The 26,940-nt window shown below is 37.9% G+C and overlaps 2 protein-coding genes across 5 annotated transcripts; one reads left to right on the plus strand and one right to left on the minus strand.

The window, feature by feature from the left end:
* On the plus strand, positions 1-7,777 carry GPATCH11 (G-patch domain containing 11). 3 transcript variants are annotated; one of them, XM_082756424.1, is made up of 9 exons: positions 1-172; positions 281-507; positions 1,228-1,269; positions 1,349-1,469; positions 2,273-2,363; positions 2,476-2,580; positions 3,183-3,264; positions 4,202-4,287; positions 6,784-7,777. In XM_082756424.1, the coding sequence occupies exons 1-8, from the start codon at positions 126-128 to the stop codon at positions 4,255-4,257; spliced, it is 771 nt and encodes a 256-aa protein (XP_082612550.1). In that variant the 5' UTR covers positions 1-125; the 3' UTR covers positions 4,258-4,287; positions 6,784-7,777. The 3 variants fall into 3 exon arrangements, with proteins under 3 accessions (XP_082612550.1, XP_082612551.1, XP_082612552.1); XM_082756425.1 differs by having other exon boundaries at positions 45-172; positions 264-507; positions 6,761-7,774; XM_082756426.1 differs by having other exon boundaries at positions 99-172; positions 6,761-7,775.
* EIF2AK2 (eukaryotic translation initiation factor 2 alpha kinase 2) lies at positions 6,955-26,384 on the minus strand. Of its 2 annotated transcripts, none has more exons than XM_082756422.1 (16): positions 26,284-26,384; positions 25,557-25,688; positions 24,000-24,114; positions 22,709-22,896; positions 19,705-19,811; positions 18,111-18,180; positions 17,256-17,340; positions 16,193-16,227; positions 15,910-16,023; positions 14,773-14,892; positions 13,403-13,510; positions 11,355-11,556; positions 9,312-9,437; positions 8,684-8,782; positions 7,169-7,231; positions 6,955-7,083 (listed from the first exon to the last, which is right to left on the minus strand). In XM_082756422.1, exons 2-16 carry the CDS (start codon positions 25,658-25,660, stop codon positions 6,964-6,966), a joined length of 1,656 nt encoding a protein of 551 aa, XP_082612548.1. In that variant the 5' UTR covers positions 25,661-25,688; positions 26,284-26,384; the 3' UTR covers positions 6,955-6,963. The 2 variants fall into 2 exon arrangements, with proteins under 2 accessions (XP_082612548.1, XP_082612549.1); XM_082756423.1 differs by lacking the exon at positions 26,284-26,384 and adding an exon at positions 25,867-26,247.
* Positions 26,385-26,940: the final 556 nt, after the last annotated feature.

Raw genomic sequence — 26,940 nt, forward strand, 5'->3', positions numbered from 1 at the left:
AGGTGGGCGTTTGGGTGCCCGGGGAGGTGTGGAGGGCCGGGGGGCTCCCCTCAGCCTCCTACCGGGCAGCGTGGGGGTTGTGAGGTGTTTGGGGAAAGGGGCTGAGCAGGGCATGCGTGCTGGCCATGGGGGAGGACGAAGAGGAGGATTATATGTCTGATTTGTTTATTAAGTAAGTATCCGCCTTTTTTTTATTTTATTTTTTTTTCCTTCTTCAATGATTATAAGTGTAAAAAGAATCAACAATGAGCTAAGATTTGCAGGGGGTATTAATTTGTAGGCAGGATGTGAGGCCAGGCTTGCCCATGGTGCGCCGGGTGAAAGAGGCTCTTCAGAAGGAAGAAAAGCAAAAAGAAGCCAACGAGAGGAACCGACAGAAGAGCGTAAAAGAGGAAGAAAAAGAGCGGCGTGACCTGGTGTTGAAGAGTGCCTTGGGCAACGAGAACAAAGGCTTTGCCCTGCTGCAGAAGATGGGCTACAAGAGTGGCCAGGCCCTTGGCAAAAGTGGTAAGTTTGTCACTGTCTAGACCTGCGTGCTGCTTTCAGGTGTACCCTTATATTTTATGGACTGCATCTGCTGCTTCACTTATAGATGGGGTCAATAAATGCCTCTCTAAGAGCCCTACCATTACTGTCATGTTGTGACAGGAAAAAAAAAAAAAAAAAAAAAAGCAATTTCTAAAACAAAAAAAAAGTCAGCCCCTTCTTTGAATTTATCACTGTATTTTGGAAAATAAACAGTACTTGACAGATAAAATTAGTGAAGGAAAACATCAGTAATCGTTATGCCAGTTCAGTGCATCTCTAGCAGATGATCAGCAACTGAAGTGGCCCAGACAGATTCTTGTTGTACTTCATCTTTATCAAGCTGTGAAATTCTCAAATAAAAAAATGCCACAGAAGACTGTAGCAAAGCAATCTTCATCACAGGTATGCTGTACCTATCAAATTGACATCATTTTCTTTCCGTTGGGTAGTGTTCTGAAGAAAGCATCCAGCAATTCCGCAGACAAGGAAAAAAAGAAAGGAGGTTGCAGCTCAGCTAGGTTATTTGTAGTGCACTAAATGTATATCAATAAGAGATTTTTCAATTTCCAGAAAACAGAATTGCAATAAAATTTACATATTTAATGGCAAAATCAGCCTGCCTGTTTGAATATACCACGCAAACCATAGTTTGAGAAATTTCTGTTTTTTTTTAAATCAGACTATTTTTCCTTTTCACAGGAGAAGGCATTGTTGAACCTATTCCTCTGAACATAAAAACAGGTTTGTGATGCTTCCTAATTTACTTAGTTATGTATCAGAGCTTCTCAGATGCTTACATTCATGTTTTGAACTTACATAGGCAGAAGCGGGCTTGGTCATGAGGAATTCAAAAAGCGAAAAGCTGAAGAAAAACTAGAAAACTATAGACAAAAACTCCATATGAAAAAACAAGCAAATGAACAAGCTGCAGATCAATTCAGGTAAAATTATGTAAATGATACCCCAAGCAGTGCCTACAAGGCTGTTCTTTTTTATATGTTAAGTTTGGCTATTCTGTTAGTGTGTTACTAATTCTGCATGTTGTTTGAATGGGAGGTACGAGTTGAAATATAAAACAAGCAAGAGCAGGTGAACACTGTAACACTGTACTGCTAAAGTACGTATGAACATTTATAAAAATAAAAGATTCAGCAATGTGAACAGTACATATGCTAATTCTCAAATAACTTGCAACTTTTTAAGTCAAAGAACCACATCATCTTTTTCAATATAAAGCTCATGGATAATCCAGAGCAGCATTGCTGCAGTGGTTTTGGGTTGCAACAAACTAAAACTCAGGGTAAACTTTGGGGGTTTTAATATATATTTTTTTTCTCCTTGTTTGCTTGTTTATATATGGAGAAAGACAGACTAGGGAAGATTAAAATCTTCTCTGCAAATGTTTCGTGAACCATTTTTTCATGTATTACGGAAACCTGGTGGAAAAACAGTACGCGAAGGGTAATTATCATCAAAAGCTGTGTCCTGAAGAGGTAACTGAAAGGTTTATTTCAAAAAAAAATAAAAAAAATACATGTTGCTCCTCCAAAAATGATGTTAGAAGGGACTTGTTAACTTCAACATTGTTCTGGTTAGCATGGTCTTCTCTGGTCTGCATTTGGCAGTTGGAGGGATTGGTATAGCTAGAATCTTAGCAGATTTTCTATTTTAGAAAAATGTAAAATGTAACACATTTTACTGTTTGTCTTCCTGCTTATTTTACCTATCTACTTTTTCTTTACAGAGTATGGTTCAAAAACAAACAAGAAGAACGTAAGATGGAAGGAGACCTTCGAAAAAGCCAGAGGGCCTGCCAGCAATTAGATATGCAGAAAGTAAGACACATTTCTCTGTGTTGGAAGGAAGTTTAAAGTATAGAGATATAGGCTACAAAGTAATTATTAATAAATTAAAGTTAATTTCCATTTAAATCCTTCATTATTTAAGGATATTGATGTTCCCAAGGAGAGTTGGTATTGGCTAGAACCTGAAGAGGAAGACAAGAAGGATGAAGAGGACAAGGATGATGAATGCACAAGCTCAGACTTAAGTGTAAGCTTCACAGCTAAATGCATGGTTCAATTCACAATGAAATTGTGTTCCCTTTAATGTTCCCTTAAAGTATGTATTCGTCATTTTCAAAGCTGTAGTAAATGATCTCTTTGCCATCTTAAAGCCGTCATTTTTAAAACAATTATATGATAAATCAGTTTTAATGTTTTATATTTTATTGCTTATCTCTTTTGAAGCTAATCTTTAGAGAAATGTTTTTTAATGTCTTTAATGTTTTCTGAGAACTAGATTACACCACTGTTGTTAGCTTAACATATTTGATTTGCAGAGATGAAGTGTGAAAAATTCCATCAGAAAGTATCATACAGTTGATATAAGGTAGCTAGGTAATACTTCGGCTGTATCTTCAGTGCAGGTTTTGTAGCTGGAAAGAATAATGAGCAAACAGCAGCCATTAACTTTCCAGAGATCCTGGATTCCTTTGCTGTAGGTACAACAATTTGGGTAACTTCATGCCTTACTGAGTTACAACAGCTTTTCTAAAGAAAAAGGTTAAACAATCTGTTTTAGCAAAAACAGCAGCTCAAACCATTTTACATCATGTAAGCCCCTACTCATTGCATCCTTGTACCTACCTATAGGTATCAGAAAAGCTACAACTCCTGACTGCATATTTAAGAGAAGAACACTTTTATTGCATTTGGTGTGGAACCACCTACGAAGGTGAGAGTAAACTTGCCACTTATGTGTTTTACTTCGCTTACGCAGCTAGACTCGAGTAATGCAATATATATTCACTCTTTACCCTGTTGCATGCTTTCGTCAAGGACAGTGCTATACAAACTATGCCTATGCTTCTGTTCTTTATAGTCAATTCTCCTTTTCTGAGGTCCAGAATCAAAGGCTATCAACTTTTTGATATTGGGTCTAACCTTATTTCATCAGACATCTTCCCTTTACTATAATGCAGATGGTTGATACTAGGTAGCTTCAGCATTACCAGAGACACTTTCCTAAGAGAGCTCTCAACAGCCCACACGTGCCATCTGAATGGCTTTGTCTTCTGTTCTGCAACCTGGCTTATGAGAAGCTGTCATGATGTAGTCTGGTAGCTGCGTGCTTACCCCTCGTCCAGGGTACAAAGTTTTCTGGGAGAAACATTAATACTTCTGTCAGAATATATACTTTTTGTTTCTCTTACTAAAGTCTTTTAAATATACATAAGGGATTTTCGTTCCAAGATACTGTTTTGCAAAAAGCTTGGTGGGTTTTCATTGTAAGCCAACTGTAAGTTGTTTACATGCACAAAAAGTACGTGCTGGCACTTAATTTGAATTGGTATTAATATTCATTTTGTTTCGAGAAAACAAACGTCAGATATTAAAAGTCAAAAAAAAAAAAGCTTGCAGGTGTTTCTGGAACAATTACAACACATCTAACTTCATTGCACAAGAGAGGGTAGAATTTGTGTTGCTTTTTATTTATTTATTATGTTGTTATTTATGTCCAGTGTTTTAAAACACAGTTTAGAATTAATAACTTGCAAACCTTGAATTCTATTTAACCTGTTTTGTACAGTTTCTTCAAATAATTCTAGCAACTTTTTTTCATTTTCTTTCAGTGGAATTAACTGCTCACTTTTTCTCTGCTTATTCCATAGATTCTGAAGATTTGTCTTCAAATTGCCCTGGAGACAGTGCTGCAGATCATGACTAAAGCCTTTCTAAAGAAAGGAGTTCTAGATAAGTATGTATAGTTGCTATACTCTGACAATATATTTTTTTTAAAGGTTCATTTTTTTTAAAAAAAGGTTCATTGTTGTGCCCAATTTCATACCACTGTACACAGAAGAATCATAAAGTTGACAGGTTATACTGCAATTTTTGAAGCATTCTATGTTTTTTCTGCTTGTTGCACAACTTATTAGGAATTAAAGATGCATTATTGCGAATTACTGTAACGTGAAGGCAGGTAAGAATTCCACAGTCTTCGATTATGCTCTGATTTTAAAAGATCAAGTTTGAATAAGTCTTGTTACTTGTTATACAAGTAACAAGTTATGTAAGTAACATATATTATACAAGTAACAAGTTGTATATGATTTGTTATTCTGTTATACAGGATGTTAAACAGGTGTGTGTGGGGGTCATCCTTATTGGATGACTACAGGTCAGAGTTTTTTTTCCTTAGTATCTCAGAGCTCACGGAGGAGGGAGCTTTTGAAATGTTACAATGGCATTTAATATTCGGTTATATGTAAAAGGTACATATTCACCAGATCATGGGACATGTTCAATTTAAATATATATTTATAAATAATCTTAATAGACTTTTTATCCTTAGGGAATGACAACTGCTTCTGTAAACATCCTCCAGTAGAAAGTTACTACTAAAGTATACAAATACTGCAAAAAAATAAAGATCTATTAAAAACTTCTGTGACAAGCTAAACAATACTTCACAGTAAGAAAGGAATCATCGAAGGGCTCAGGTTGAAAGGCACCTTAAAGGTCTCGTTCCAACCCCCATGCCATAGGCAGGGATGTCACCTACTAGATCAGGTTGCCCAGGGCCCCATTGAACCTGGCCTTGAACACCTCCAGTGATTGGGCAACCTGTGCCAGTGCCTCACCACCCTCTAAGTGAACAACTTCCTCCTAAACCTCTAATCTAAATCTCCCCTCTTTTAGTTTAAAACCATTCCCCTTTTTCCTTCTTTATTTGATTAAGAAAAAAAGTTGCTCTCCATAAGCCCTCTTTAAGTACCGAAAAGTTGCAGTAAGGTCAGAGTAATGGTGAGTAGTGGTGGTACAAGTGCTCTGTGCAAGAACTACAAAGGTTTCAGCTGAAACTTGTCACATGTTAATTTTCACATTGTAAGGGTAGGTTTATGGGTGAAAGGGAAGTGGAACTAGTAGTGGTATTTTTGGCTGTTGGGATATAATTTCTCCTAGACCTTGAGTACTGCAAAAAAAATATGAATTAGTCCAAAATAATTGAATGCTTTATTTATGAACAATAACATTCATTATAAGGGGAAAGAAAAAACAAAAAACAGTTCTTAGAAAAGGACATAAAATCAGACCGTTATTTAGCACCGCTTATAGGGGATCAACAATAGATTTCCATAAGAGTATAAAAATGACTACATAATCTTTTATATTATTCTTTTTAACCAAACACCCACCTTTAACCTGTTTAACATTTTAGAAAAATCCTATTATAATTTATCATTACTACACATCATCACATCATACTTATTTTCCTGCTTAGAATCTCTGCGCATACGCCTTTATGCGGTACCACAGGAGTGAGCTGTGTCTTTTCAAGCAATTCAAAAATGAGACTCAGAAAGGCTAATTTGCCCATCTTTACTCCCCTTCCTATTCTACTAAAGCTGTAGTCTTTGAAGTATGTAACCAAATAGTAACAGGCAATCTGCTGTTGCCTTTTGCAGAGCTGATGGTAAGTCCACTAGAGGTGTTCAGGATACCTGTTACCAGTTGCACATGCCTCAGTACTACAATAAGTGATTAAAACCCAGCAGTATGGGGGAGAGGATGTTTAAAGTGCTTTCGACAAAGTATTTAAAATGGTTACTTCTGAGAAAATGCTGGAGACTGAGTACCCCAACTTTGTTTCAGAAAACAAAAAAAAATCCCGAGGGTTTCAAAAGTTTAGGATAAAATCTCTTTCAACTGGATTTCCTAGAAGCTAGATGCTTGACATTTAAAACATTTACATTCTCAAGGAACACCTACTTTAAAAGAGTATTTACATTTTAGCGCATTAAAGGTGCTAGGTGTTCTGATGGAGATATTGTGAAAAGAAAATTCATTTTAAAGACCTGAAATTCAGTAAAGAATAAACCCCACCTCTTTCTAGTATTCTTCCTACCAAAATCAATCTTTCCAATTTAGCACATTACCTCCTCTGGTCTAAAGAGGGGAGGGGGAGTCTAGTAAATAATATAAAGTTTGCTATTAAAAAAAAGAAAGGTTTGGTTCACGTGCCACAAGACAGAGCTTCATCCACTTCAACTGATAACGGATTGAGCACATGTTAAGAGCACACACGTGGGGAGTTGCCACAGGCCAGTTATCACATCAACACAGTCTTACGGAAGACAAGGAGTAGGTTCCTGTGCTTATTGTGTAATATAGTTCAGCTCATACCTAACCTGTGTTTCCACGTAAAAATTGTAAGCGATTGTTTGCAGATGTTTGCTGTTCTGATCTGCAGCCAGTGGGAGTGAACGGTGATGCGACCATTTTGGCCAGCAAGCTCCTCAATGGCAGGAAGGCGGAACACCATGGAAAAGACGTATCCCGTGTCTTGCTCTTGCTTCTGATATATTTATGGAATTTCATAAGTTTGAATCAAACTGGATTTAAGCACGATCTAGAAGACTTAAAATGGCGTTTACTGAGTATGAACTTTACGTGAGTTGTCTTTATCAACACTCTTCAAAAGCTCAAGTATTTCAGATGCATGGGGCCTTTTTGAGGCGTCCTTTGAAAGCATCTTTTTGATTATGGGTGCCTGCAAAAAGAAATTAAAATTGAGTTATTTTTTTTAAATGAGTAAAGAGAGAAACTAACTGAAATAATGTATTCTAATACTATACCTGTGTTTTAAACCGCTCAGCGAAGCCCTCTGGAAATTTACTTTCTCTTACTTCAGGCCATATCTGAAATTCATATGAGATAAACAGTTTCAGTATGCTTTTATTCATTATATTTTGCATCTCATTTCACAACCTGTGAAACTCATTTCACAATCTGTAATAATTTACAGAAGTAATCAGAATACAAATCTACAAAAAAGGTAAGGCTGCAAAAAACTATAGAAGTTTGAAAAATTCTCATTTAGTTGAGCTTTGTTTTTTTTTTTTATGGTCGTTTTTGTAAACTGTTGTCCCTTTTTAAGATTAAAAGTTTCACAAAATACAATGATGTGTTTGTTTCAGCAAACCTCTCTACTTCATAACCATTATCCTTCTGTTCTCAAATAACAGCGATTAAAAAAAAACAAACAACACACATTGTGAGAAGGCTTAATTTCTTGTTCTGACAACGTGTGGATGTTATTTCTGAGCCAAGCAGGTGTGCTTCCTCCCTTTTACCTTGTTCAGTGCTACAAAATTATTTCTATGTCACTGCAGAAAATGCTAGGTGGAGTTCAAAGCAACTAACAGTGAGCATTTCTAAATACATGCTTTCAGAAATTGCTTCTGGGTGACAACTATTTTTTTCCACGTAATGATTTTCAATTGGTTTTGCCTTTTAAACTTTGAATACCGTAGGACTGTAGGAATTTTTGCACAGTTGGCTGTGAGCAGGGGAAAGTCCCTTAGTCTTTAGAAATACTACAAGGTAGGCAATTGGAGCCAAGTCAAATCTGTGGACCAAACACACTTTGATATGCTTTGGTTTTGTTGGCAAAAAGCCAAGCTAACAGTGTTCAACCATATACATAGATCTTACAAAATAATGACTTCAGAAACAATACACATCATCTACATCCCTGTCCTACGACTGTATAGATTTGAGCGTAGTTTGGGCAAAGATTAAGTAACACTGGTATCTTCTTGAAGTAATATTTTTTCAATTAAAATAAAGCCATATATTCCAAATCACTTTCATTTCCATTTCAAAGAACTACAAAGGTTTCAGCTCTATGGAAACTTTATTCTTGTCCCATGCTGTAGTGAAGAAGAGCATGGCAGACACTAAACTCTCCCAATTCTTATTTTTCTAAAATTAGAAAAATATTCCTTTCCAATACTCTGATCAAATAAAAAGATCAGATATCTTTTCGGTAGATACTTTTTAGATTTTTGATTATTTTCCCTATAGATGCATGTACATATCTAAGCTTAGTAAGGCTTTAATCTGTATATCAGTAGGACATAAGTAAAATAAACCCAGTGATGTTTCTTCAGTTATTACATTTTAACTGAAGCATGAAGGACTTGTGAGCCTTACAGACATGAATCAAAGGGAAAATATGAATAGAGACAGTACTGTAGTTGTACAGATTCCTTCTGGCATGTAATCAGCATAAGATACCTGCAGTAAGGCAAAATAACTATACATGATATGAAAGGGTTTTTTTTATTTTTTATTTAAAGATTACATACCGTAATTTTCTCATGACGACTGGCCAGTGCCGAAAGAATTTCAAACCAAATTAATCCCAGTGCATAAATATCTACTTCCTTTCCATATTTGTCACTGAACTGCAAAGATCACAACAAAAATAATGTAGGTGTCAAATACAACTGGACACGCCTTCTTAAGGGAAAATTTGAAATCAATAAAAACTGTCACCTGAAGACTGCAGGACTGGCATTACTGGATCCCTTTATGCTATGATCTTGTTAAATAGTGGCTGTGATGTCACATTAAACACACTGAAGTTATGACTTCTACAAAACTAAGGCATGCCAATGTCTCTTTGTTACAAGTAATGAAACAGAGGGACTCAAATGCCACAGTTAACAGAGGTCCTAAATTCAACTACATGGCTGGCAAACTGTTATGCAAGAGCACTTCTTACACCAGTGTCAGACCTTGTAGGTTAGGACAATTAAATAAAACCACCACACTTGCAAACTGCTTTCTTCAGAATAAGGTTACCCTCATATACAGTCATATCAGGGAACATTAAGCAACTTGGTTTAATACTGCGATAAGGGTCAAACACAACCAATACTGAGTTTATACTGTGAAATGCATGCAGAGACAGTAACACAGCAAGATAATTACCTGCTCTGGTGCCATGTATGATTTTGTTCCTCGGTTCCCAGTCAGAGTTTCATATGTCACAGAAGTCACAAGACCAAAGTCACCTATTTTTATTTGACCATCACGTGATATGAATATATTCTGAGGCTATATACATACATATATATATAAAAAAAAAAAGTAAATCAGTAAATTACTGTATCACCAAGGTTTACCATCAAGTATAATCAGCCACAGAAGTGTTCCCCTTAAAATTTGGTAATCGTTCACAGAAATTGCTAAGAAACAGATTGGGGGTGGGAAACAGAAGAAAGTTCAAATAACTTTGCTTTGAAATACACAAACTAAGTTTAAAATAGCATACACCTCAATAACTAACTTTATTTTAACTACTTGTGATGACTATATCATGCTTTAATATTCTTCAAATACATTGTGTATATAATATTTACTATCCAAAAATGCTTTTTAGTCCTGGGATTTGATGCACTTGTGCAAAGCATTTAGGCTTACATGGAATTCCACTCAAAGTATAGTTTCTCCTAGGCACAGTAGGAGTATCTGTACAAAGTTGACTGCAGAGTTGGGGCTTGCTACAGGTATCTCACAGTTTTCATTGAACTTAGCATTTTTAAATTTGACAAAGTCATCAGCAACTAAAATAAAATTGTGTAAGTTTGGATGAAGCTTTCCAAGCCATCTGTTATTCCAAAGAATAAACTATATTTCTGAATGCCGTTAAAACAAAAAACAAACAGCCTCATCCTGTCTCTAACCCAAAGAAGATCCAGCGGACTGTAAGGCCAAGAAAGACTTAAGGTTTCACAGGAAGTGATCTTTGTGTCAAGAATGCCCAGCACAGTTCTTTTGTTCAAGAACAACCAAGTCAACAACACATTTAATAACAGTAGTGCCCTATTTGAAGACTTCACTCATGCCAGGCACAAACAGACATTCATCTCAGGATGAAGAGAGCTTGAAGCTATTCTGCAGCTGTGATTCTGTGACACAGATCTCAGGTGGCCAAGCACCTAAGCTAACAGATCAAAGTGGGGATAAAGAAGTTGCTAAATTAAAATGCAGGCAGACAAGTTAGCAATAGGACTTGGAAGAAGATTACAGCTAGTTTCCATGGATGAGAGACTGGGGCAGCAGACTCATAGGAACACAGGAAAGTATATAAAATCAAAAAGTGTATAAAATTCAGGTTACTGGAGGTCTTGAGAGAAGGGGAATATGCATCAAGGTCAGCATCACTGTATCATCTCTCAGCTCTAATACTCTCTAGGTATTTGGGCATAACCACTATATGAAGAAGACAACATCCTCAATCTACATTTAGTGTGACTCACTGCAGCCATCTTTAGTTTTTAGGAAAGCCACCACAATAATGACTTGCTCACAATGTAAGTTTTAAAACTGTAAGCAATGTTGTAACTCGCATATAAACATTGAAGGCTTGTAACTTTGTTCTTTAAAAATATTTTGTTTTAATATAAAGATTGTATGGTCGTGCACTTCTGGAGACTAAAATTCTATTCAAAAAAGTAGCATGCAAATATTTGTATGCATACATGATACAAGAGCAACTAGAATCATTATCAAATACAATAGATTCTAGGATAAACTGTCCCCTTGCAATATAATAAGAGCAAACTTCCTAGACTCAACCTTTTGCCTTCTTTCTTTTAATTGTTTTATTACCAAGGAAGATCAGTATTCCTTTTCCCAATAGGCTGTCTTGTGACCTAGTAGCACATAACACACGAAAATGCCTGTTAATTGATGACTGCTGATTGCTTTGGCCTTTTTTTGGTGGTGGGTATTTTTGTGTTTTTTTTGGGAGGATTGGTTGTGGTGGTGTAGGTTGTTTGTTGTTTTTTTTGTGTTCATTTTTTTTTTTTTGGGGGGGGGGGAGGAAGAGGTTTGTTTCGTTTTTTAACTAATGCACTCTGTGTCCTTTAGTTTAGATTTTAGTTTAGATTTTAGAATGAAATCCAGCTAGTTGGTACTACTTTTATCTAAAATTATTACAATTATTTAAAAAATACCTCTTCTGCTTACCTTGAGATCTCGATGAATTAACCCTTGGGAATGAATATAGTTCACTCCTTCCAGTATTTGTAAAAATTTGTTTTGTGCCATATCTTGGTAACTTTGTTTTTTTGGGTTTTTTCCATTTTTTTCAATCCAATCTTCCAGAGTTCCTTGTTCACAGAATTCTATTTGGATGAAAAGGCAAGGAATTTTTGTTTCTGACCTCTGCCTGCAAAATAAAGTTATACACTATTAAAACTGGCAAGATACAATTCCTCCAAAGCCTCCAAATTCCTTCCAAAGCATTAATGATTCTCAGGTCCCTCTTCTCTAAAAAAAAAAAAAAAAAACAAACAATAAATAGATATAGATATATTTGTAAAATTGTTATTCTTTTTGGAGTTACTCAAAAGAAAGTCTGAAAGTTTCTTGATTTTAAAGACCTTACACCGCTAGGTACTAGATCTAAATAAAAAACAATCCAACCAAACAATCCCTGTTCAGTTGCTACATACCTCTGCAAGATTCCTAACATTTTGTTTACCTCCTTTTGTTTACCTCTCTTGCTCCCTGTTGAGCAAGAAATAGAACAGTACTTGGGTCCCATCTTGCCCTCTAGGAATTACTGCAAAACTCTGGCAGGTATTCCCTATAGTGCTCAACAGGATTAGCCTTCCTCCCCTACCTAGAATGATCACATTTTTTTAACCTTTGTCCCTTAAAGAAGGAAGTGTGGTGACATCTTTTATGTGCACAGGAAGTGTTCAAAGCCGAGCTGGACAGGGCTCTGAGCAACCTGATCTAGTGAAATATGTCCCTGCCCATGGCAGGGCGGTTGGACTAGATGATCTTTAAGGTTCCCTTCCAACCCAAGCCATTCTATGACTGATTACATGACAAGTCTGTGAATCAGAGAATCATTCTGAAAGACGGAAATCTAAATGAAATGTATTCACTGAGTTCCCTCACCATCAGCCCACAAAATAGACTAAGGCTGGAGATGGGGAGGGAAGGACAATATGCAGAGGAGGAAGCACCACTTCTTTTTCTGATTTGCATTGTGTGATCTCGGTGCCTTAGAATAAAGCATTCTGAGGCACTGAAAGAACAAGCATTAATTAAAGTGGCTCGGGACTCTCTACAGCCTTGAGGTCAGGCCACTAGGTGGCCTTCCACTCTGGGACTTCAGCCCTTTGAGACTTCAGCCTTTGAGACTTAAGGTCTTTTTCTGTGATAACCAGCATCTGTTCAATATTAAATGCATAAGCTATATTGAGACTCCAAGCTACTAATGGTTGGATTTTCAGGAGACTTTTTTTGCCTATTTAATTCAGTTTTTTTCTGAACACTCTTAACAGATATTGTGCTAACCGTAATTTTGAATCCATTAATATTTTATGGCTTTAGGTAAATTAGGTAACATACCTGAAAAGTGAAAATTTATAGCTATGAAAAAGGCTTACCATAAAACCTTTGAAAATTTAATAACCTAACTTATTAGTAAAATTCTTACCACTGTCTTGCCAGCACTCTTAGTGCTGGAAGACTACCTCCAACAAAAGAACATTTCATTCTGCATTTCTACTCTCAATAGCTCCGTGTTCACAATAAAAACTCTATCAGACACCATAGTTTAAATGTTACTTTAGAGAAATAATTACATTTATAAGAGTTATTGGATAATCAATTCCTAAAAAAAAAAAAAATAAATAAAAAGGGAGGGGGGCTTCCAATCAGGAAGCTGGCAGACCATTTTTAAGTTATGTTAATCCTTGTCCCATATTTTGATTTTTGCATTCCTACATTATTCTACAGATACAGCAAGTTCTGTATAATAAGAGACAGAAGAAAGATAAAATTATTAAATATTTAATATTCACCAATAAAGTATTTAACTATAAACCACTGGCTGCTCAAGAGTACTGTGTTTTTTCTCCTAACAATGATTATGGAACTACACATATGCATTTATATTTGTGTAATGGTGCATAAACAGTGATCAGCTTTTCTTTTAACAACACAAAATTCAATATGGAAAACACATTTGTGACTGCAAACTACTGTTTTGTAGTTACCTTGAGTCTGGATAAGTCACATAGTCAAGCCCTTCCCAGCTACAATAATACCGCACTATGTATTTATGTTCAAGTCTTGCGAGTCCTTGTACTTCACGCTTCACCTTCCTGTTTGGAGAAGAAAAAAAAAATCTCAAACAAAACAAATATTTCAAAACAAAGATATTTTCCTACAAAAATTAAATATTGAGTTAAATAAAAGACAATTTAAATAGCAGCATACAGACAGTTTTGCATTGATTTTGAAAAATAATGGAATGTTCTTAGAAGGTAAAAAAATATAGCTTTTTTTTTTTAGAAATCAAAGCCCTGCTCAACAATGCTGAAAAAGGTTTGTTTACATATACAGAAGTGTGCAAATACTCATGAAGAACTATTGCTGTAATTGGCCTACACTTCTTGTTAAATTACACAGTGAAAACTAGCACTTTTTACTAAAAAAGGTTGTATTGATTCTTCAAATACTGTAATCAAAATGAAAATAATACACAACTGTGAAGAATACAGGAATTTGAAGGGCAATGTAAAGGACAACTATTTTCAAATTTATTATTTCATAGAGAACAACTTTATTTTTCTGAATAGATTACATAAAAGAAATGCAAGTTCTTCAGCTGCTGATTAAGTACTCTACTAGTAGTCTTAAATACTCTAGTTGAAAAAAATTACTTAAAAAATTTAAGATCATTATTCTGTGTGGAGATTATTATAAAGGACAAGTAACGTGGCAATATGGTTCACTCTTCACATTACATAGTTATATTATTTAGATATAAATTATATGTATTTTCCAATTACAAACCACAAAATGTATTACTTTCATTTTTCTCCATTTGCCCTAATTATAGTCATTATATATTATGGATAAGTAAATTTTCAGGTAAGGTACCCTGTGTAAAGTAACATTGCTGCTTCCAATGGTTTTATTAATCAGCAAATTTTCTTGAAACACATTCTACAATATTAACAACCAGAAATCATAAAAATTCTGTACAAGTGTACTTAGGGATAGTTGAACATAATAAATCTACTTTCTTACAGCTGTATGCCAAGTTATTTGAGAGATTGCAAAAATGAAGACTGGCATGCAGTTTTCAGCTTTACAATCAACTAAAGTAAAGTTTACCAGAAAGACAGTTAATAATGAAAATTCCTTAAATGCTCCAAGGATTATTAAAAAAGATAGTCATGGAATAATAGAATGTCTGGATTGGAAGGGACCCACAAGGACCACTGTGTCCAACTCCCGGTTCCCCAAAGGGCCATCAAAAAAAACATAACAACAAAAATAAACAACAACAACAAAAAAAGACTATGAAAAACTTGATTAAGGATGTCCTAAAAAAAAAAAAGCAATATACAGTACTTACATTTTGAGCTCAACGCGCTTGACTGCATAGGTCATCTCATCAATCTTTGCTGTTGCTTTGAAAACATTCCCAAAACCACCTTCACCAATTGGCTTTATATTTTTATAGTCTTTAAGAAATCTTAAAAAGAAAAGTAATATATATCCAACTGGAGTGTACTTAGCATTACATTTAGAAGATACAGAAATGGTCCCAAAAGGCTTAATAATATCTGCTGAAATACCATTCTATAGGGCTCACTCAATATACACATACACAGGTCTAAATCATAATCTTGAAAAAAAAAAAACAACCAACAACAACAAACAAACAAACAAACAAACAAACCACAAGGGATAGCAGCCCTATAACACATCATTGCAGCTCTCATCTGAAATGTAAAAAAATGAGTTCCAAACCCTAGTTCTGGTAAATATTTCAAAATTTATACAGAATGGGAAATGTAGTACTTCCTCTGAGTGCCTATACCTATGGATATGAAACTCATCCAGATTCTGAATTCAAGTCTTATTCTGTACCAGGCAAGATAAACTAGAAGGAAATCACTCCTACATATTAATTGTGAGCATAGAAAAGTGTCATTTTCGCAAACATTTCACCAACCACAATCTCAAAACATGTTTGCTGTCTGTCTGTTTAAGTATTTGTAAAACAAAGTTCCACTGCAGTTCCTTTTTTTTTTTTTTTTTCCATATAGCAACAGAATAAGAGCAAATTTTCTTTATTTGTACAGGGCCTGACTGTGATGCAGTTATCTTTCTTCATAGCCACTCATATGGTGCTGTGGTTTTGATTTGTGATGAAAACAGTGCTGATAACACTAATTTTAGCTGTTGCTGAACAGTGCTTGCATAGCATACAGGTCTTCTCTGTTTCTCTCCCTGCCCTGCCACAAATCAATTGACTAGGGGTGTGCAAGAGATTAGAGAAAGGACACAACCAGGCAGATGACCCAAACTAACCAAGGAGATCTTCCATGCCATATAACCCCATGCTCAGTAATAAAGCTGAGAAGAGGGGGGTTGAAGTAGGTATTACAGCAATATTCTCTCATATTCTATTATAAATAACCAATTAAATCTAGACCACTGCATAATGTACTTGCTATACAGGTCTTAGTAAAAAAATCCTTCTTACCTTTCATCCGCTGTGTATTCATTTTCCTCACTGTTATTTGGCAAGCTTTTGTTTGAATCCGACATCTTCTTCTCTTCTTTGTTATTTGCATTGTTGAAATTAGCTGCCAATTTTCTTTAGCAGGGATAAAAGCAAAATTTATAAGAAGCTGTTTTTCTAATACATGACAAGAAAAAAGAAATGTACCACACAATGGTGACATTTCTTTGTTAGATATAAAAAACAGTCAAGTGGTATGTAGTATAGTTTTATGGAAGATAGCGATCTAGAACTAAACACATACCTTGTGGCTTTAATGGCAGAATTTTGTCCGTTTCTCTACATGAAAAAGAAAAACAACAGCAGCTAAGATATCCTGATTTTTTTCACTATAATTAGTTTAAAACGCACCTGAAAATGTATCCAGCATCTGTCTATCTATAAATGTGTTCATACCTTATATAAAAGGTAGGACCCGTATATAAACGACACAGGACTCAAATGCATAGTAAGTTTACAGATGATAGTAAATTAGGAAGAGCTGCTGACTCCCTTGAAGGTAGAGAGGTCTTGGAGAGATATCTTGACAAATTACAGGGCAAGGCAATCACCAACCACATGAAATTTAACAAGAGCAAGTGCTGGATTCTGCACCTGGGTAGGAGCAATCTTGGATATATGTGCAGACTGGGGGACAAGGGGCTGGACAGCAGCTCCCCAAAAGAGATCTGGGGGTTTTAGTCAATGGCAAAATGAATATGAGTGAACAGCATGTCCTGGCAACTGAAAGGACCAACTGCTTGCTGGGGCGCATCAGGCATGGCACTGCTAACTGCTTGAGGGAAGGGATTGTCCCACTCTGCTCTGTGCTGGTGCTGCCTCACCTCAAGTAGTGTGTGCAGTTTTGCGCACCACAATGTAAGAAGGACATAAAACTATTACAGAGTGCCCAAAGGAGGGCAACAATGATGGTGAAGGGTCTAGATGGCAAGACATACAGCCTCACAAGGGGGGGTGGAGGAGCAGGTACTGAGCTCTTCTCTCTGGGGACAGTGACAGGACCCAGGGAAATGGCATGGAAATGGCCCACAAAAAAAAAAAAAAAAAAAAAAAAAAAGCGCTTAGTTTGATCACCCTTCTCGCTAGTACAAGCCCATGTAATCCATGATACATAAACTGGGTCCACAGTAAATACATGTAAGTAAGTGATAATGGATAACAGTAAGAAGGTACTTAATATTCCTAGAAAAAATGCTCAAATATTTTCTAGTAATTAGCAGTAAAGGAGGAAACTGATGCTACACTCCGGCAAGAGGCTTGCTCTGTTCAGGGTCTAAAATACAAGGAAGACCATCTTTTTACTGTACCTGCAAAGGTGAAGCCTTTTCAGATGGCAACATGTCTCTCATTTTTTCTGCCAGGTATGCATCTGTGTCTTTAAAGCGAACACCCCTATTATGGAAAAACAATACTCTCATTTTAGGTGAAAGTCATCATAAACTAATACAATGCTTCCTAGAGTTTAAAAAAAGCATAGAAGTCATTCAAGTTTTTAAAAGCAAGACCTGAGTAAGCATTAACAACCATGACTGATTTACACTACAAAACTTCATGCAGGAGAGCTAATAAAAATAGCAACATTTTGTAATACATTTCCCTATTTCTATAGAATCTAAAATATATGATATCCTTTATTTAAAGAGTTTAAATACAGAGGATTATTTCAATACAGTGCAGCCACTTTTTGAATTGTATGTATCAGCTTGCTTTACAATGCCATGAAGAATATAAAAGAAGTGAAAGCAGCACTACCACCACATAAACTGCTAGGCATGAAAGGCTTGACCTAAGGTTCCCAAATTACAAATGAAACATTATGCATGTTAGTTTTCTTTTGTTAAGCAAATTTTCCCTTTGTTGGAAATGAAGATTTATGGAGAATGAAAAAGGGAAAAAAAATAATCAGAATGTACAGCATGGAAAAGTACTAAAACTGAGTTACACTGAATTTTACAAGAGTGACACAATAGGAGAATGAATGTTAGAAATGTCATGAAATAATACAACTGACTGGTGTAGCTGTGTTCCTTTTATGTTGCAATAAAAATGCCTCCGATAGGAACTATTCAATAAAGAAACTAGGACAAATATTATTTAGAATCAGATCTAAAATTAGTAAATACGTTTTTATCACTGTCGCATTATCAATGAACCCAACTTACCCAGACGGAACCAACTCTCCAGGGGAATTAGGCTCACTAGCTGAAGGACTGGTGATAGATTTTTCACTCTCTGTCTAGAAAAAAAAAAAAAAAAAGAAAAAAAAAAAGAAAAAAAAAAAAGAAAAAAAGAAAAAGAGAGAATGGTTAACAAAAACACACAAAAAAAACCCTCAGAGAAAAAAAAAAGAGCCCATCTAAGATGGGGGAAGGAAGATTACAAGGTCCTCAGTGGAAGCTGATCGCAGCATGGAACATACAAAGCATTGCATAAGAAAGGCATCTGCCTAACTTCCACCTAGCCTAGTGAAAAACATGCCCTCTCACAGTGAGCATTATACAGACACATTTGCAGAAGTAGCATCTAGGATTTATTAAAAATTAAGAAAAGAGTAATAACTATTAAAAGCAAACGTTTCCATTGTTTACTGCAGTTCTCTGTGGGGGGGGAAAAAAAAAAAAAAAAAAAAAAAAAAGCAACTCTAAGAGTTTATGCTTCAATAATATCCCCCCCACACACAATTTTTTATTTATTTTTTTTTTAATTCAGAAATACACTGGGCCTTTCTACTTTTGGCTAATATGTACATTTAGTTATATTTTGTTTATTACACGGATACCACCAGAAATGAAGACACATAGCATGACTACTAGGAAGACAACAAAACAGCCCACTCTCCTTTACAATAATTGCTAGAGAGGTTTTGCTACAGGCCGTAGATGTCAGACTATGATGAAAACGTGAAGATCCATGAGCTGACAGCATATTACAATATTAAAGGAGGATCCTAGAGCTTAAACAGACTACTCTAAATAGGCAGTGAACTTTAAAACAACAACGAGGCATTTAACATCCACACTGAACTGTTAAATAATGAAAAAATTAAGTACATAAAGTCAAAAAGATTTTTCCTCCTCTGTGCTGCCTTCCCTTCACTTAAATTAGTTCATATGTACTGTTCTGCGCACTTCAGAAACTGATTTTGGATTACTATTAGAACTCAGATACTTTTGTGCATCTATGGAAATATGATGGCTGCCATGAAGACAACAGCTCTGCTCTCTAGAGGATCGTGTTAGCAACTGCTTCACTGGAATCATCCTTGGGACATCACAGAAGTCAAGCTCTTTTCATTCTAATTCCTGCTTTTGCCTTTCTCACACTTCCAAGATTATTAATCCAATTGATCCAGTAGGAGATTTATGCTTACAGCCAGTCACTTGGCAATACTTCAGAGAGCAAACAGAAAACTGGCATATTAGAGCAGGCAGGAATCAAACATGTTTAATATACACACATTCTTGAACAGCAATGTATCAGACCATGTTCTGAAATACACAATTAGAGATAGCAGCTCTGAGATTGAGATTTTTTTTTTCATTCAGCAATTGAACATACAAGCACAACATAAATTTTACCAACCAACAGAATCCTGTAACCCAATCACAGTAAGAAGGATTTTTTCACTCTAAGTGGAATCTATGTTACATGCTTTGAAACAAAATGAATGAGTCCATTTGAAAGACTAAAGAGAAAATAATTTAATTTCTGTCTTAAGGCTAAATATAGCACACACTGTTAAAGATTCACACTCACGTAGCTGCTCATAAGCTTCTTTTGCAGCAGCCTGTTTTGCAGCACCTAGAGAGTTTCCAGTACCACGTCCCAAAATGTGACCACTAATTGTGCAACTACAAGAAAACCTGTAAAATACAATAGCAAATAAACTCTTCTTACATCCTGTCTGACAAGCCTCAATTTAATGATTTAAAGCACTACAGTCAGTTGACATTACAGAAAGAAAAGCTGAAATATACTTCTTCAAGAGAGTATTTTCAATATGTTTAACATAATTAATAATGGTAGATAATTAATCTGATGTGCCTTCAGAAAATATATATATATATATTTTAAAGTATTTAACACTTTTTTTTAAGGTTGAACTCCCCAAAACATCATATAGGTACAGATGACCTCAAATTAAGTTTTTAAGAATTTTAAGTTTCATAAGGGTTGATTTTGCAGGGGAGCAGAGTTTTCCAGTATATTGTCCAGACAGTTAAAACATGCAGTTCATCAGTCTTCAGCTGTTGCTAACTGGAATATTTGTACAATTCACTGACTGCTATGCATACAGAAGGAGACACAGGCAGGCTCTCCTTCGTGCTTTGTTCCTAGGGGTCTTTGAAATACATGCTGAGAAGCCCACAAAGATGCCAGAGCATCTCTTCTCCCAGCTGAACACTCAGCCCTGTTAGCCTCTCCTCTTACGTCTTATTCTCCAACCCCCTAAACACCTTAACGACCCTCAGCTAGATTCTCTCCAGATTATTTCCAAGTTTTTACTGTATTTCTAAAGTTTCATATCACAGAATCACAGAATTTCTAGGTTGGAAGAGACCTCAAGATCATCGAGTCCAACCTCTGACCTAACACTAACAGTCCCCACTAAACCATATCCCTAAGCTCTACATCTAAACGTCTTTTGAAGACTTCCAGGGATGGTGACTCTACCACTTCCCTGGGCAGCCTGTTCCAATGTCTAACAACCCTTTCAGTAAAGAAGTTCTTCCTAACATCTAACCTAAAACTCCCCTGGCGCAACTTAAGCCCATTCCCCCTCGTCCTGTCACCAGGCACGTGGGAGAACAAACCAACCCCCACCTCGCTACAGCCTCCCTTGAGGTACCTGTAGAGAGCGATAAGGTCGCCCCTGAGCCTCCTCTTCTCCAGGCTGAACAAGCCCAGCTCCCTCAGCCGCTCCTCGTAGGACTTGTTCTCCAGGCCCCTCACCAGCCTCGTCACCCTTCTCTGCACCCGCTCAAGCACCTCAATGTCCTTCTTGTAGCGAGGGGCCCAAAACTGAACACAGTACTCGAGGTGCGGCCTCACCAGAGCCGAGTACAGGGGGACGATCACCTCCCTAGCCCTGCTGGCCACACTGTTCCTGATACAAGCCAGGATGCCGTTGGCCTTCTTGGCCACCTGAGCACACTGCTGGCTCATATTTAGCCGACTATCCACCATCACTCCCAGGTCCTTCTCTGCCTGGCAGCTCTCCAACCACTCATCTCCCAGCCTGTAGCTCTGCTTGGGGTTATTGCGCCCCAGGTGCAGGACCCGGCACTTGGCCTTGTTGAACTTCATGCAGTTGACCTCAGCCCATCGGTGCAGCCTAACCAGATCCTCCTGCAGAGCCTTCCTACGCTCAAGCAGATCGACACACGCACCTAACTTGGTGTCATCTGCAATAACACATTCAAAACAGAACAGACCAGAACAGAATAGTTCAGTTAGAAGGGACCTTCAAAGATCATCACATCCAACTGCCTGACCACTTCAGGGCTAAACAAAAGTTAAAGCACGTTACTGAGGGCATTATCCAAATGCCTCTTGAATACTGACAGGCAGGGGGCATCAACCACATCACAAGGAAGCCTGTTGCAGTGTTTGACCATCTTGGTGGTGAAGAAATGTTTCCTAAAGCCCCCTCTTCACTGGCTGGCTATGCTGTGCCTAACATATCCCAAAATGGGGTTTGCCCTCTTGGCTGCCAGGGCACACTGCTGGCTCACACTGAGCCTGTTGCAACAAGCAACCCCACATCCCTTTCTGCTGAGCTGCTCTCTGGCCACTTGTCTCCCAGTCTGTACCGGTGTCCAGCATTTTCCTTTGCTGAACTTCATGCCTTGCTAATTGCCCAGTGCTCCAACCTTTCTAGATCCCATTGCAAGGCCTCTCGTCCCTCCAGGGAGTTAGCAGCACCTCCCAGCTTAGTACCATCCGCAAACTTGCTCAGGATGCACTCTACTCCTGCATCCAGGACATGGAAATGTTGAACACAACTGGAACTGAGCCCTGGGGAACACTGCTGGTGACTGGCTGCAAGCCAGACGCTGCCCCATTCACTACAACCCTTTGAGCTCTACCACCGAACCAGCTCATCACCCAGGGCAGAGTGAACCTATTTATCTCATGGTTGGACAATTAGGCCAAAGGATGCTGTGAGGGACAGCATCAAAGGCCTTACTGAAATCCAGAAAGATTATATCCACTGTCTTCCCTTCACCCACCAAGTGGGTGACCTTATCATAGAAGGAGATGGATTTCCCTTGATGAACCCATATCGACTAGGTGAGATAATAGCTTTTTTCTTTAAATGCTTCTCATTATCCCCCAGGATAATCTTCTCTGTAACTTTTCCATGGACTGATGTTAGACTAATAGGTCTGCAGCTTCCTGGGTCTTCTCTCATGCCCTTTCTGTAGATGAACACTGGCTAGCTTCCAAGCAGCAGGGACCTCCCTGGACTCCTATGAACTTCGGTAAATTGTTGAGAAGGGTCCAGCTATGACATCTGCTAATTCCTCCTGCTGCATGCACTGGTGTACAAGCATTTCAGATGTGCTCCTGAACCCGCAGCACTCCCCAGAGTGGCATAGATGTTCCCATTAGCCTTGCCACCCTCAGCTGGTGACATACAATCCCTTGGGTTAACATCAGTGTTGCAAACAGTATCCCCCACTGATCCTAGCTTTTAACTAATGGTAGTGTTAACAAGAAGTACTGAAAGCAAGTAAGAACACTAAGTATATCTTACGTGGGCTCATGGGCATCTCCAACACGGCTTATGTTATTGTAATTAACTACTAGCAATTTCTTTTGTGAGTAGTCATTTAGTAGACTGACATAATCAAGTCCAAATCGCACATCCACAGCTAGTCCAAATCGTGAGGTCACTGGAGACGTCATTTGTTCTGGAGCTGGCGTATTTGAATGACTGTTTTGCTGTAAAACAGAAAAGGTAACCTAAAAACTTAAGCTTAATTAAATTAGTTTAAGATAAACAGTGCATGAAAACTAATACAGCTGCAAGGTTTGTTAGCATTTCAAAATATTTATAAGAAATTCAGAGGACAGCCACCCCGAGCCAGACTTATTACATTCTGGATTTCCAAACAAACATAAACCCAGTTTTCAAAGTACTGCACCTGTGTGTTTAGCAACCTATCACCACATTTCCCACCTCTTTTAACAAAAGGCAGGGAATGAACAGCGAAATGTCTCATAAAAAAGTGCTGTTTTCTGAACTTTCTCGCCACTTCAGAGCCAAGTAAACAGGTGGCAGCAGAAAGCTAAGCTGCTGATGTTGCCGTTAGCAAGGGCTGTAAATGCTCCTGTGCATGTACAAGAGGGGAAAGCAGGACTTGTTTGAGGTGTCTCCTGATTAGGCAGCATTTGTAATATATTAGCATTTGGGTTAGAATAAAGACAGTGACATGGTAAAATAATGCAAAGAGGTAAGGGAAGATTTCACTCAAAAGGTGCTAAGAAGCATTCAGAATCAAAAAGTGAATTAGAGAATGGCTACCAAAAAAACACCTGTCAGAAACAAGGAACAAAATTCAAACCTAAAAAAATCGAGGGGGGTTAGAATTAACTATACCATAAAGAATATGACCAAGAAGCAAAGACTAAACAGAACAAGTGAAAGAAATATATTTTATGAGCAAAGTGGCAACAGACACACTGAATAATAGCTTGCAAATGTTCTGAAGACATTCTGAAGGCTCAACAGCCATCACGATGAAAAAGGAACACTGTCCACTCTGGACATGCCAATGCAGCTTAACAGAGGCAAATAAATTTCCTCATCCTTCTATAACACAACAGGAGAAAATACTCTTGATAATACCCACTAGTAGAATAAAAAGGCAAATAGTTCAGTGGTAAGAAGTAGAAAAATATTGAATAAAAAAGGACAAAGACAATTTAACTAAGTACGCAGAACCTCTTCCAAATTAAACATTACTATTTTATTTGCTACTTTTAGAGAATCATCTTTAACCTTTACCAGCAAAAGAAATACATACATCATACAATTTACTCACCTCTTGTTCAATCATTTCCCATGTATTTTTTGCTGCTACTGCTTTTGCTTCCTTCTTAGATTTAGCACTGCCGCTGCCATATTCTACGTTGTTTATTTTAACCACAACCTTGAACCTGGAATAAAGGAAACTTTTCTGTAACATTGTTAAATTTTGTCTCATAAAAACTTAAACACCTTTTCATATTCAAATTTATTTTTATTATGTACAAAGCACTATAAATTACCTGTGGAGGTATTTGTGCATTTGCATGTTTTTACTACATCTTACTCCAGGTTATCATAAATCTGTAGTATAAATACTTGTAGAAATTTTACCTCCCTGATCAAAACTGCATATTCTTTATTTGCTCTAACAGTGCTTCTAAATGTTTAACACCTTTTATAAGCAAAATTACTACAGAATGCATAAGGTCAGCATCATTACAAGGCAAGTTTGTGAAGCCCTACCAACAGAACATACCTCAGAGCTGCAAAACTATATGAAGGGAAAAGATCAACTAATCTTGATTTCATGCATCCAGAAATGATATTACATTCACCTTTGATAAGCTAACCTACATTGCTTAGTACAAAAAAATGCATTTGGTGATTCACGAGACCCAGGTTAAAATGCAGTCCCTTTTGGCCACTTTGGGTCTCCAAAAACGAACAGAGGCACATCAGAGATGCAACATGGGATTATGTAGTCACTTCAACTCCAGCATATCTCTCTGCTGCCATTTCCCTCGAAAGGCCAACCCATTCTGCCCTTCTAACACTCAGCCACTTATCCCCTCTACCTCTGGCACACAATTATTTGTGCACTGCTGCTGAAAAAGCAACAGTGAGTCAGACCAGGAAGTCAGCTCAAGACTGACTGTACTCAATCAGGTTGGGCTGAAATCAATTTTTTTTTTTTCCCACAGAAGCTTGCATGGTGCTGCATTCTGGATTTGTGATGGAAACAGTGTCGATAGTGTTTTGGCTATTGCTGAGCCGTGCTTGCAAAAAAGGCAAAGCCTTTTCTGTTTCTCACACTGCCCTACCAGTGAGGAGGCTGGGGTGCACAAGAAGTTGGGAGGGGACACAGCCAAGACAGCTGACCCCTACTAACCAAAGAAATATCCCATCCCACCTCATCCCATCCCATGTGGCTCAGCAATAAAAGCTGGGGGAAAGTAGGAGGAAGTAGGGCATTTGGGATTGACAACTGTCCTCTCAAGTAACCATTAAGTGTGATGAAGCCCTGCTTTCCTGGAAATGGCTAAACGTCTGCCTCCTGATGGGAACCAGTGACAGAATTTTGCTTTGCTTGCGCACACAGCTTTGTCTCACTAAATTTTCTGTATCTCAAGTTTTTCTCACTTTTGTCCTTCTGGTTCCCTCTGAAAACTCGGAAAAAAGCTTTCTCCTTAAACCCTGTGCATCGCATGGCATCCTCTGTACCCACCCACCCATCTGTGTTTTCAAACAGCTCTCTACCATACACTTTCAACCAATCCACTTCTCAGAAGACAATCTTTGCCCAATTTGCATCAAGAATCCTGATGGCTACTGACATGCATAGTGAACTTACTCAGGATCATGAGATGGGCCTTTCACGTCCACGGTGACATAATCAAGCTGTAATTTATTCCTTTGACAGTAACTGTTGATCTTGCCCATACACTCTCGTTCCATCTTGGCACAGTATCTGAGTACGAAGACCCTGTAAATATTCACAGCCATGTTTAAGCCTCCACGTGCTACTACAGCAACAACCCCAATTTGGTCAGCCCACTACTGTGCTACAGAATATAAAATGTTGCCAATAGGATAAAGCTCATAGAAAACGATTTTTAGGTTCTAATTCAAGTGGTTGATTTGCTACTTTTTTGAAGACTTACTGGAATAGCAGCTTGAGAAAGCAGAGCAGTGAATACAATGATTATGAAAGATTTCTTAACAGATTTCTTGGCAAGAAAAGGTTGAGTCATTCACTGAATCCTGAGAAAAATCTGTAACATTTCTCCGGACAGAACTAAAACTGATACCTCCAAAGCGGAACTGTGTTAAAATGTCTCTACATTGTAACATCCGCTTTCAAAACGTGAGGACTGTCAGGCTCGGTGACACATACAAAAATGAGCAGAGAAAAAAACAAAACAGAATGACAGTAAAGAGTGAGTCGAGAAGAAGCACATCATTTAGACGAGGATTAAAAACAAAAAAAAATAGATGAAACCACCACACAACCCGGGCCCCGCGGCGCTGAGCACGACCTCCCCCGGGGCCGTAGTCCCCGCGGGCCCGGCCGCCATTACCTGGGCTCCGACCCGCTCGGCTCCGCAGCGCAGCCCGGAGTGCGGCCCGCTTGGCCCGGCCCGCTTCGCACCGCCCAGTTTCTTTTCCTCCAGCGTCGCCAGTCTCCGGCTGGAAGTGAAAGCGAAAGCGACACGCCCTCCGAGCTTTTCCCAAACATAGATGGGGTTGGGTAGCCCTCCTCCCTCTCCGACTAGCCCGGCTACACGGTCATGTCCCCTGCCGATAACAGTCCCAGCCATTCCTGCTGTTCGCAGCAGCACCCTTCTCCTTCAGTGCTGCAGGGGTCCTGAGCAACTTGCCGAAGAAATTAATTACAAACTGTGGTTAGGCCACATAACAAAGTCTATTTCCTTTTGTACATTTCGAAATCTCAGCTCCATTGCTATCCTTTTGGTTGGATATTGTTTGACTGCGTCATATTATTTTATTGCATCCCATTTTACTGCAAGCTCTCTATGTAAGTTTCTCCTCAGCCCTTAACCGCCTTTATTACCCTCCTCTACCCTTCTGCCCCCGAGGGAGTTGTTTAATGGATTGGTCATTAAGCACGAATCATTCCAAATGAAGCTTCACCACTAATTACGAAACAAAAAATCAGCATACCTTTTTACATGCTGCTTCATCACATTCCTCCTGTGTTGACAAGTGTTGATTTG

Source organism: Aythya marila (genome assembly GCF_965140915.1).
Source record: "Aythya marila genome assembly, chromosome: 3".
Classification (NCBI taxonomy): domain Eukaryota; kingdom Metazoa; phylum Chordata; class Aves; order Anseriformes; family Anatidae; genus Aythya; species Aythya marila.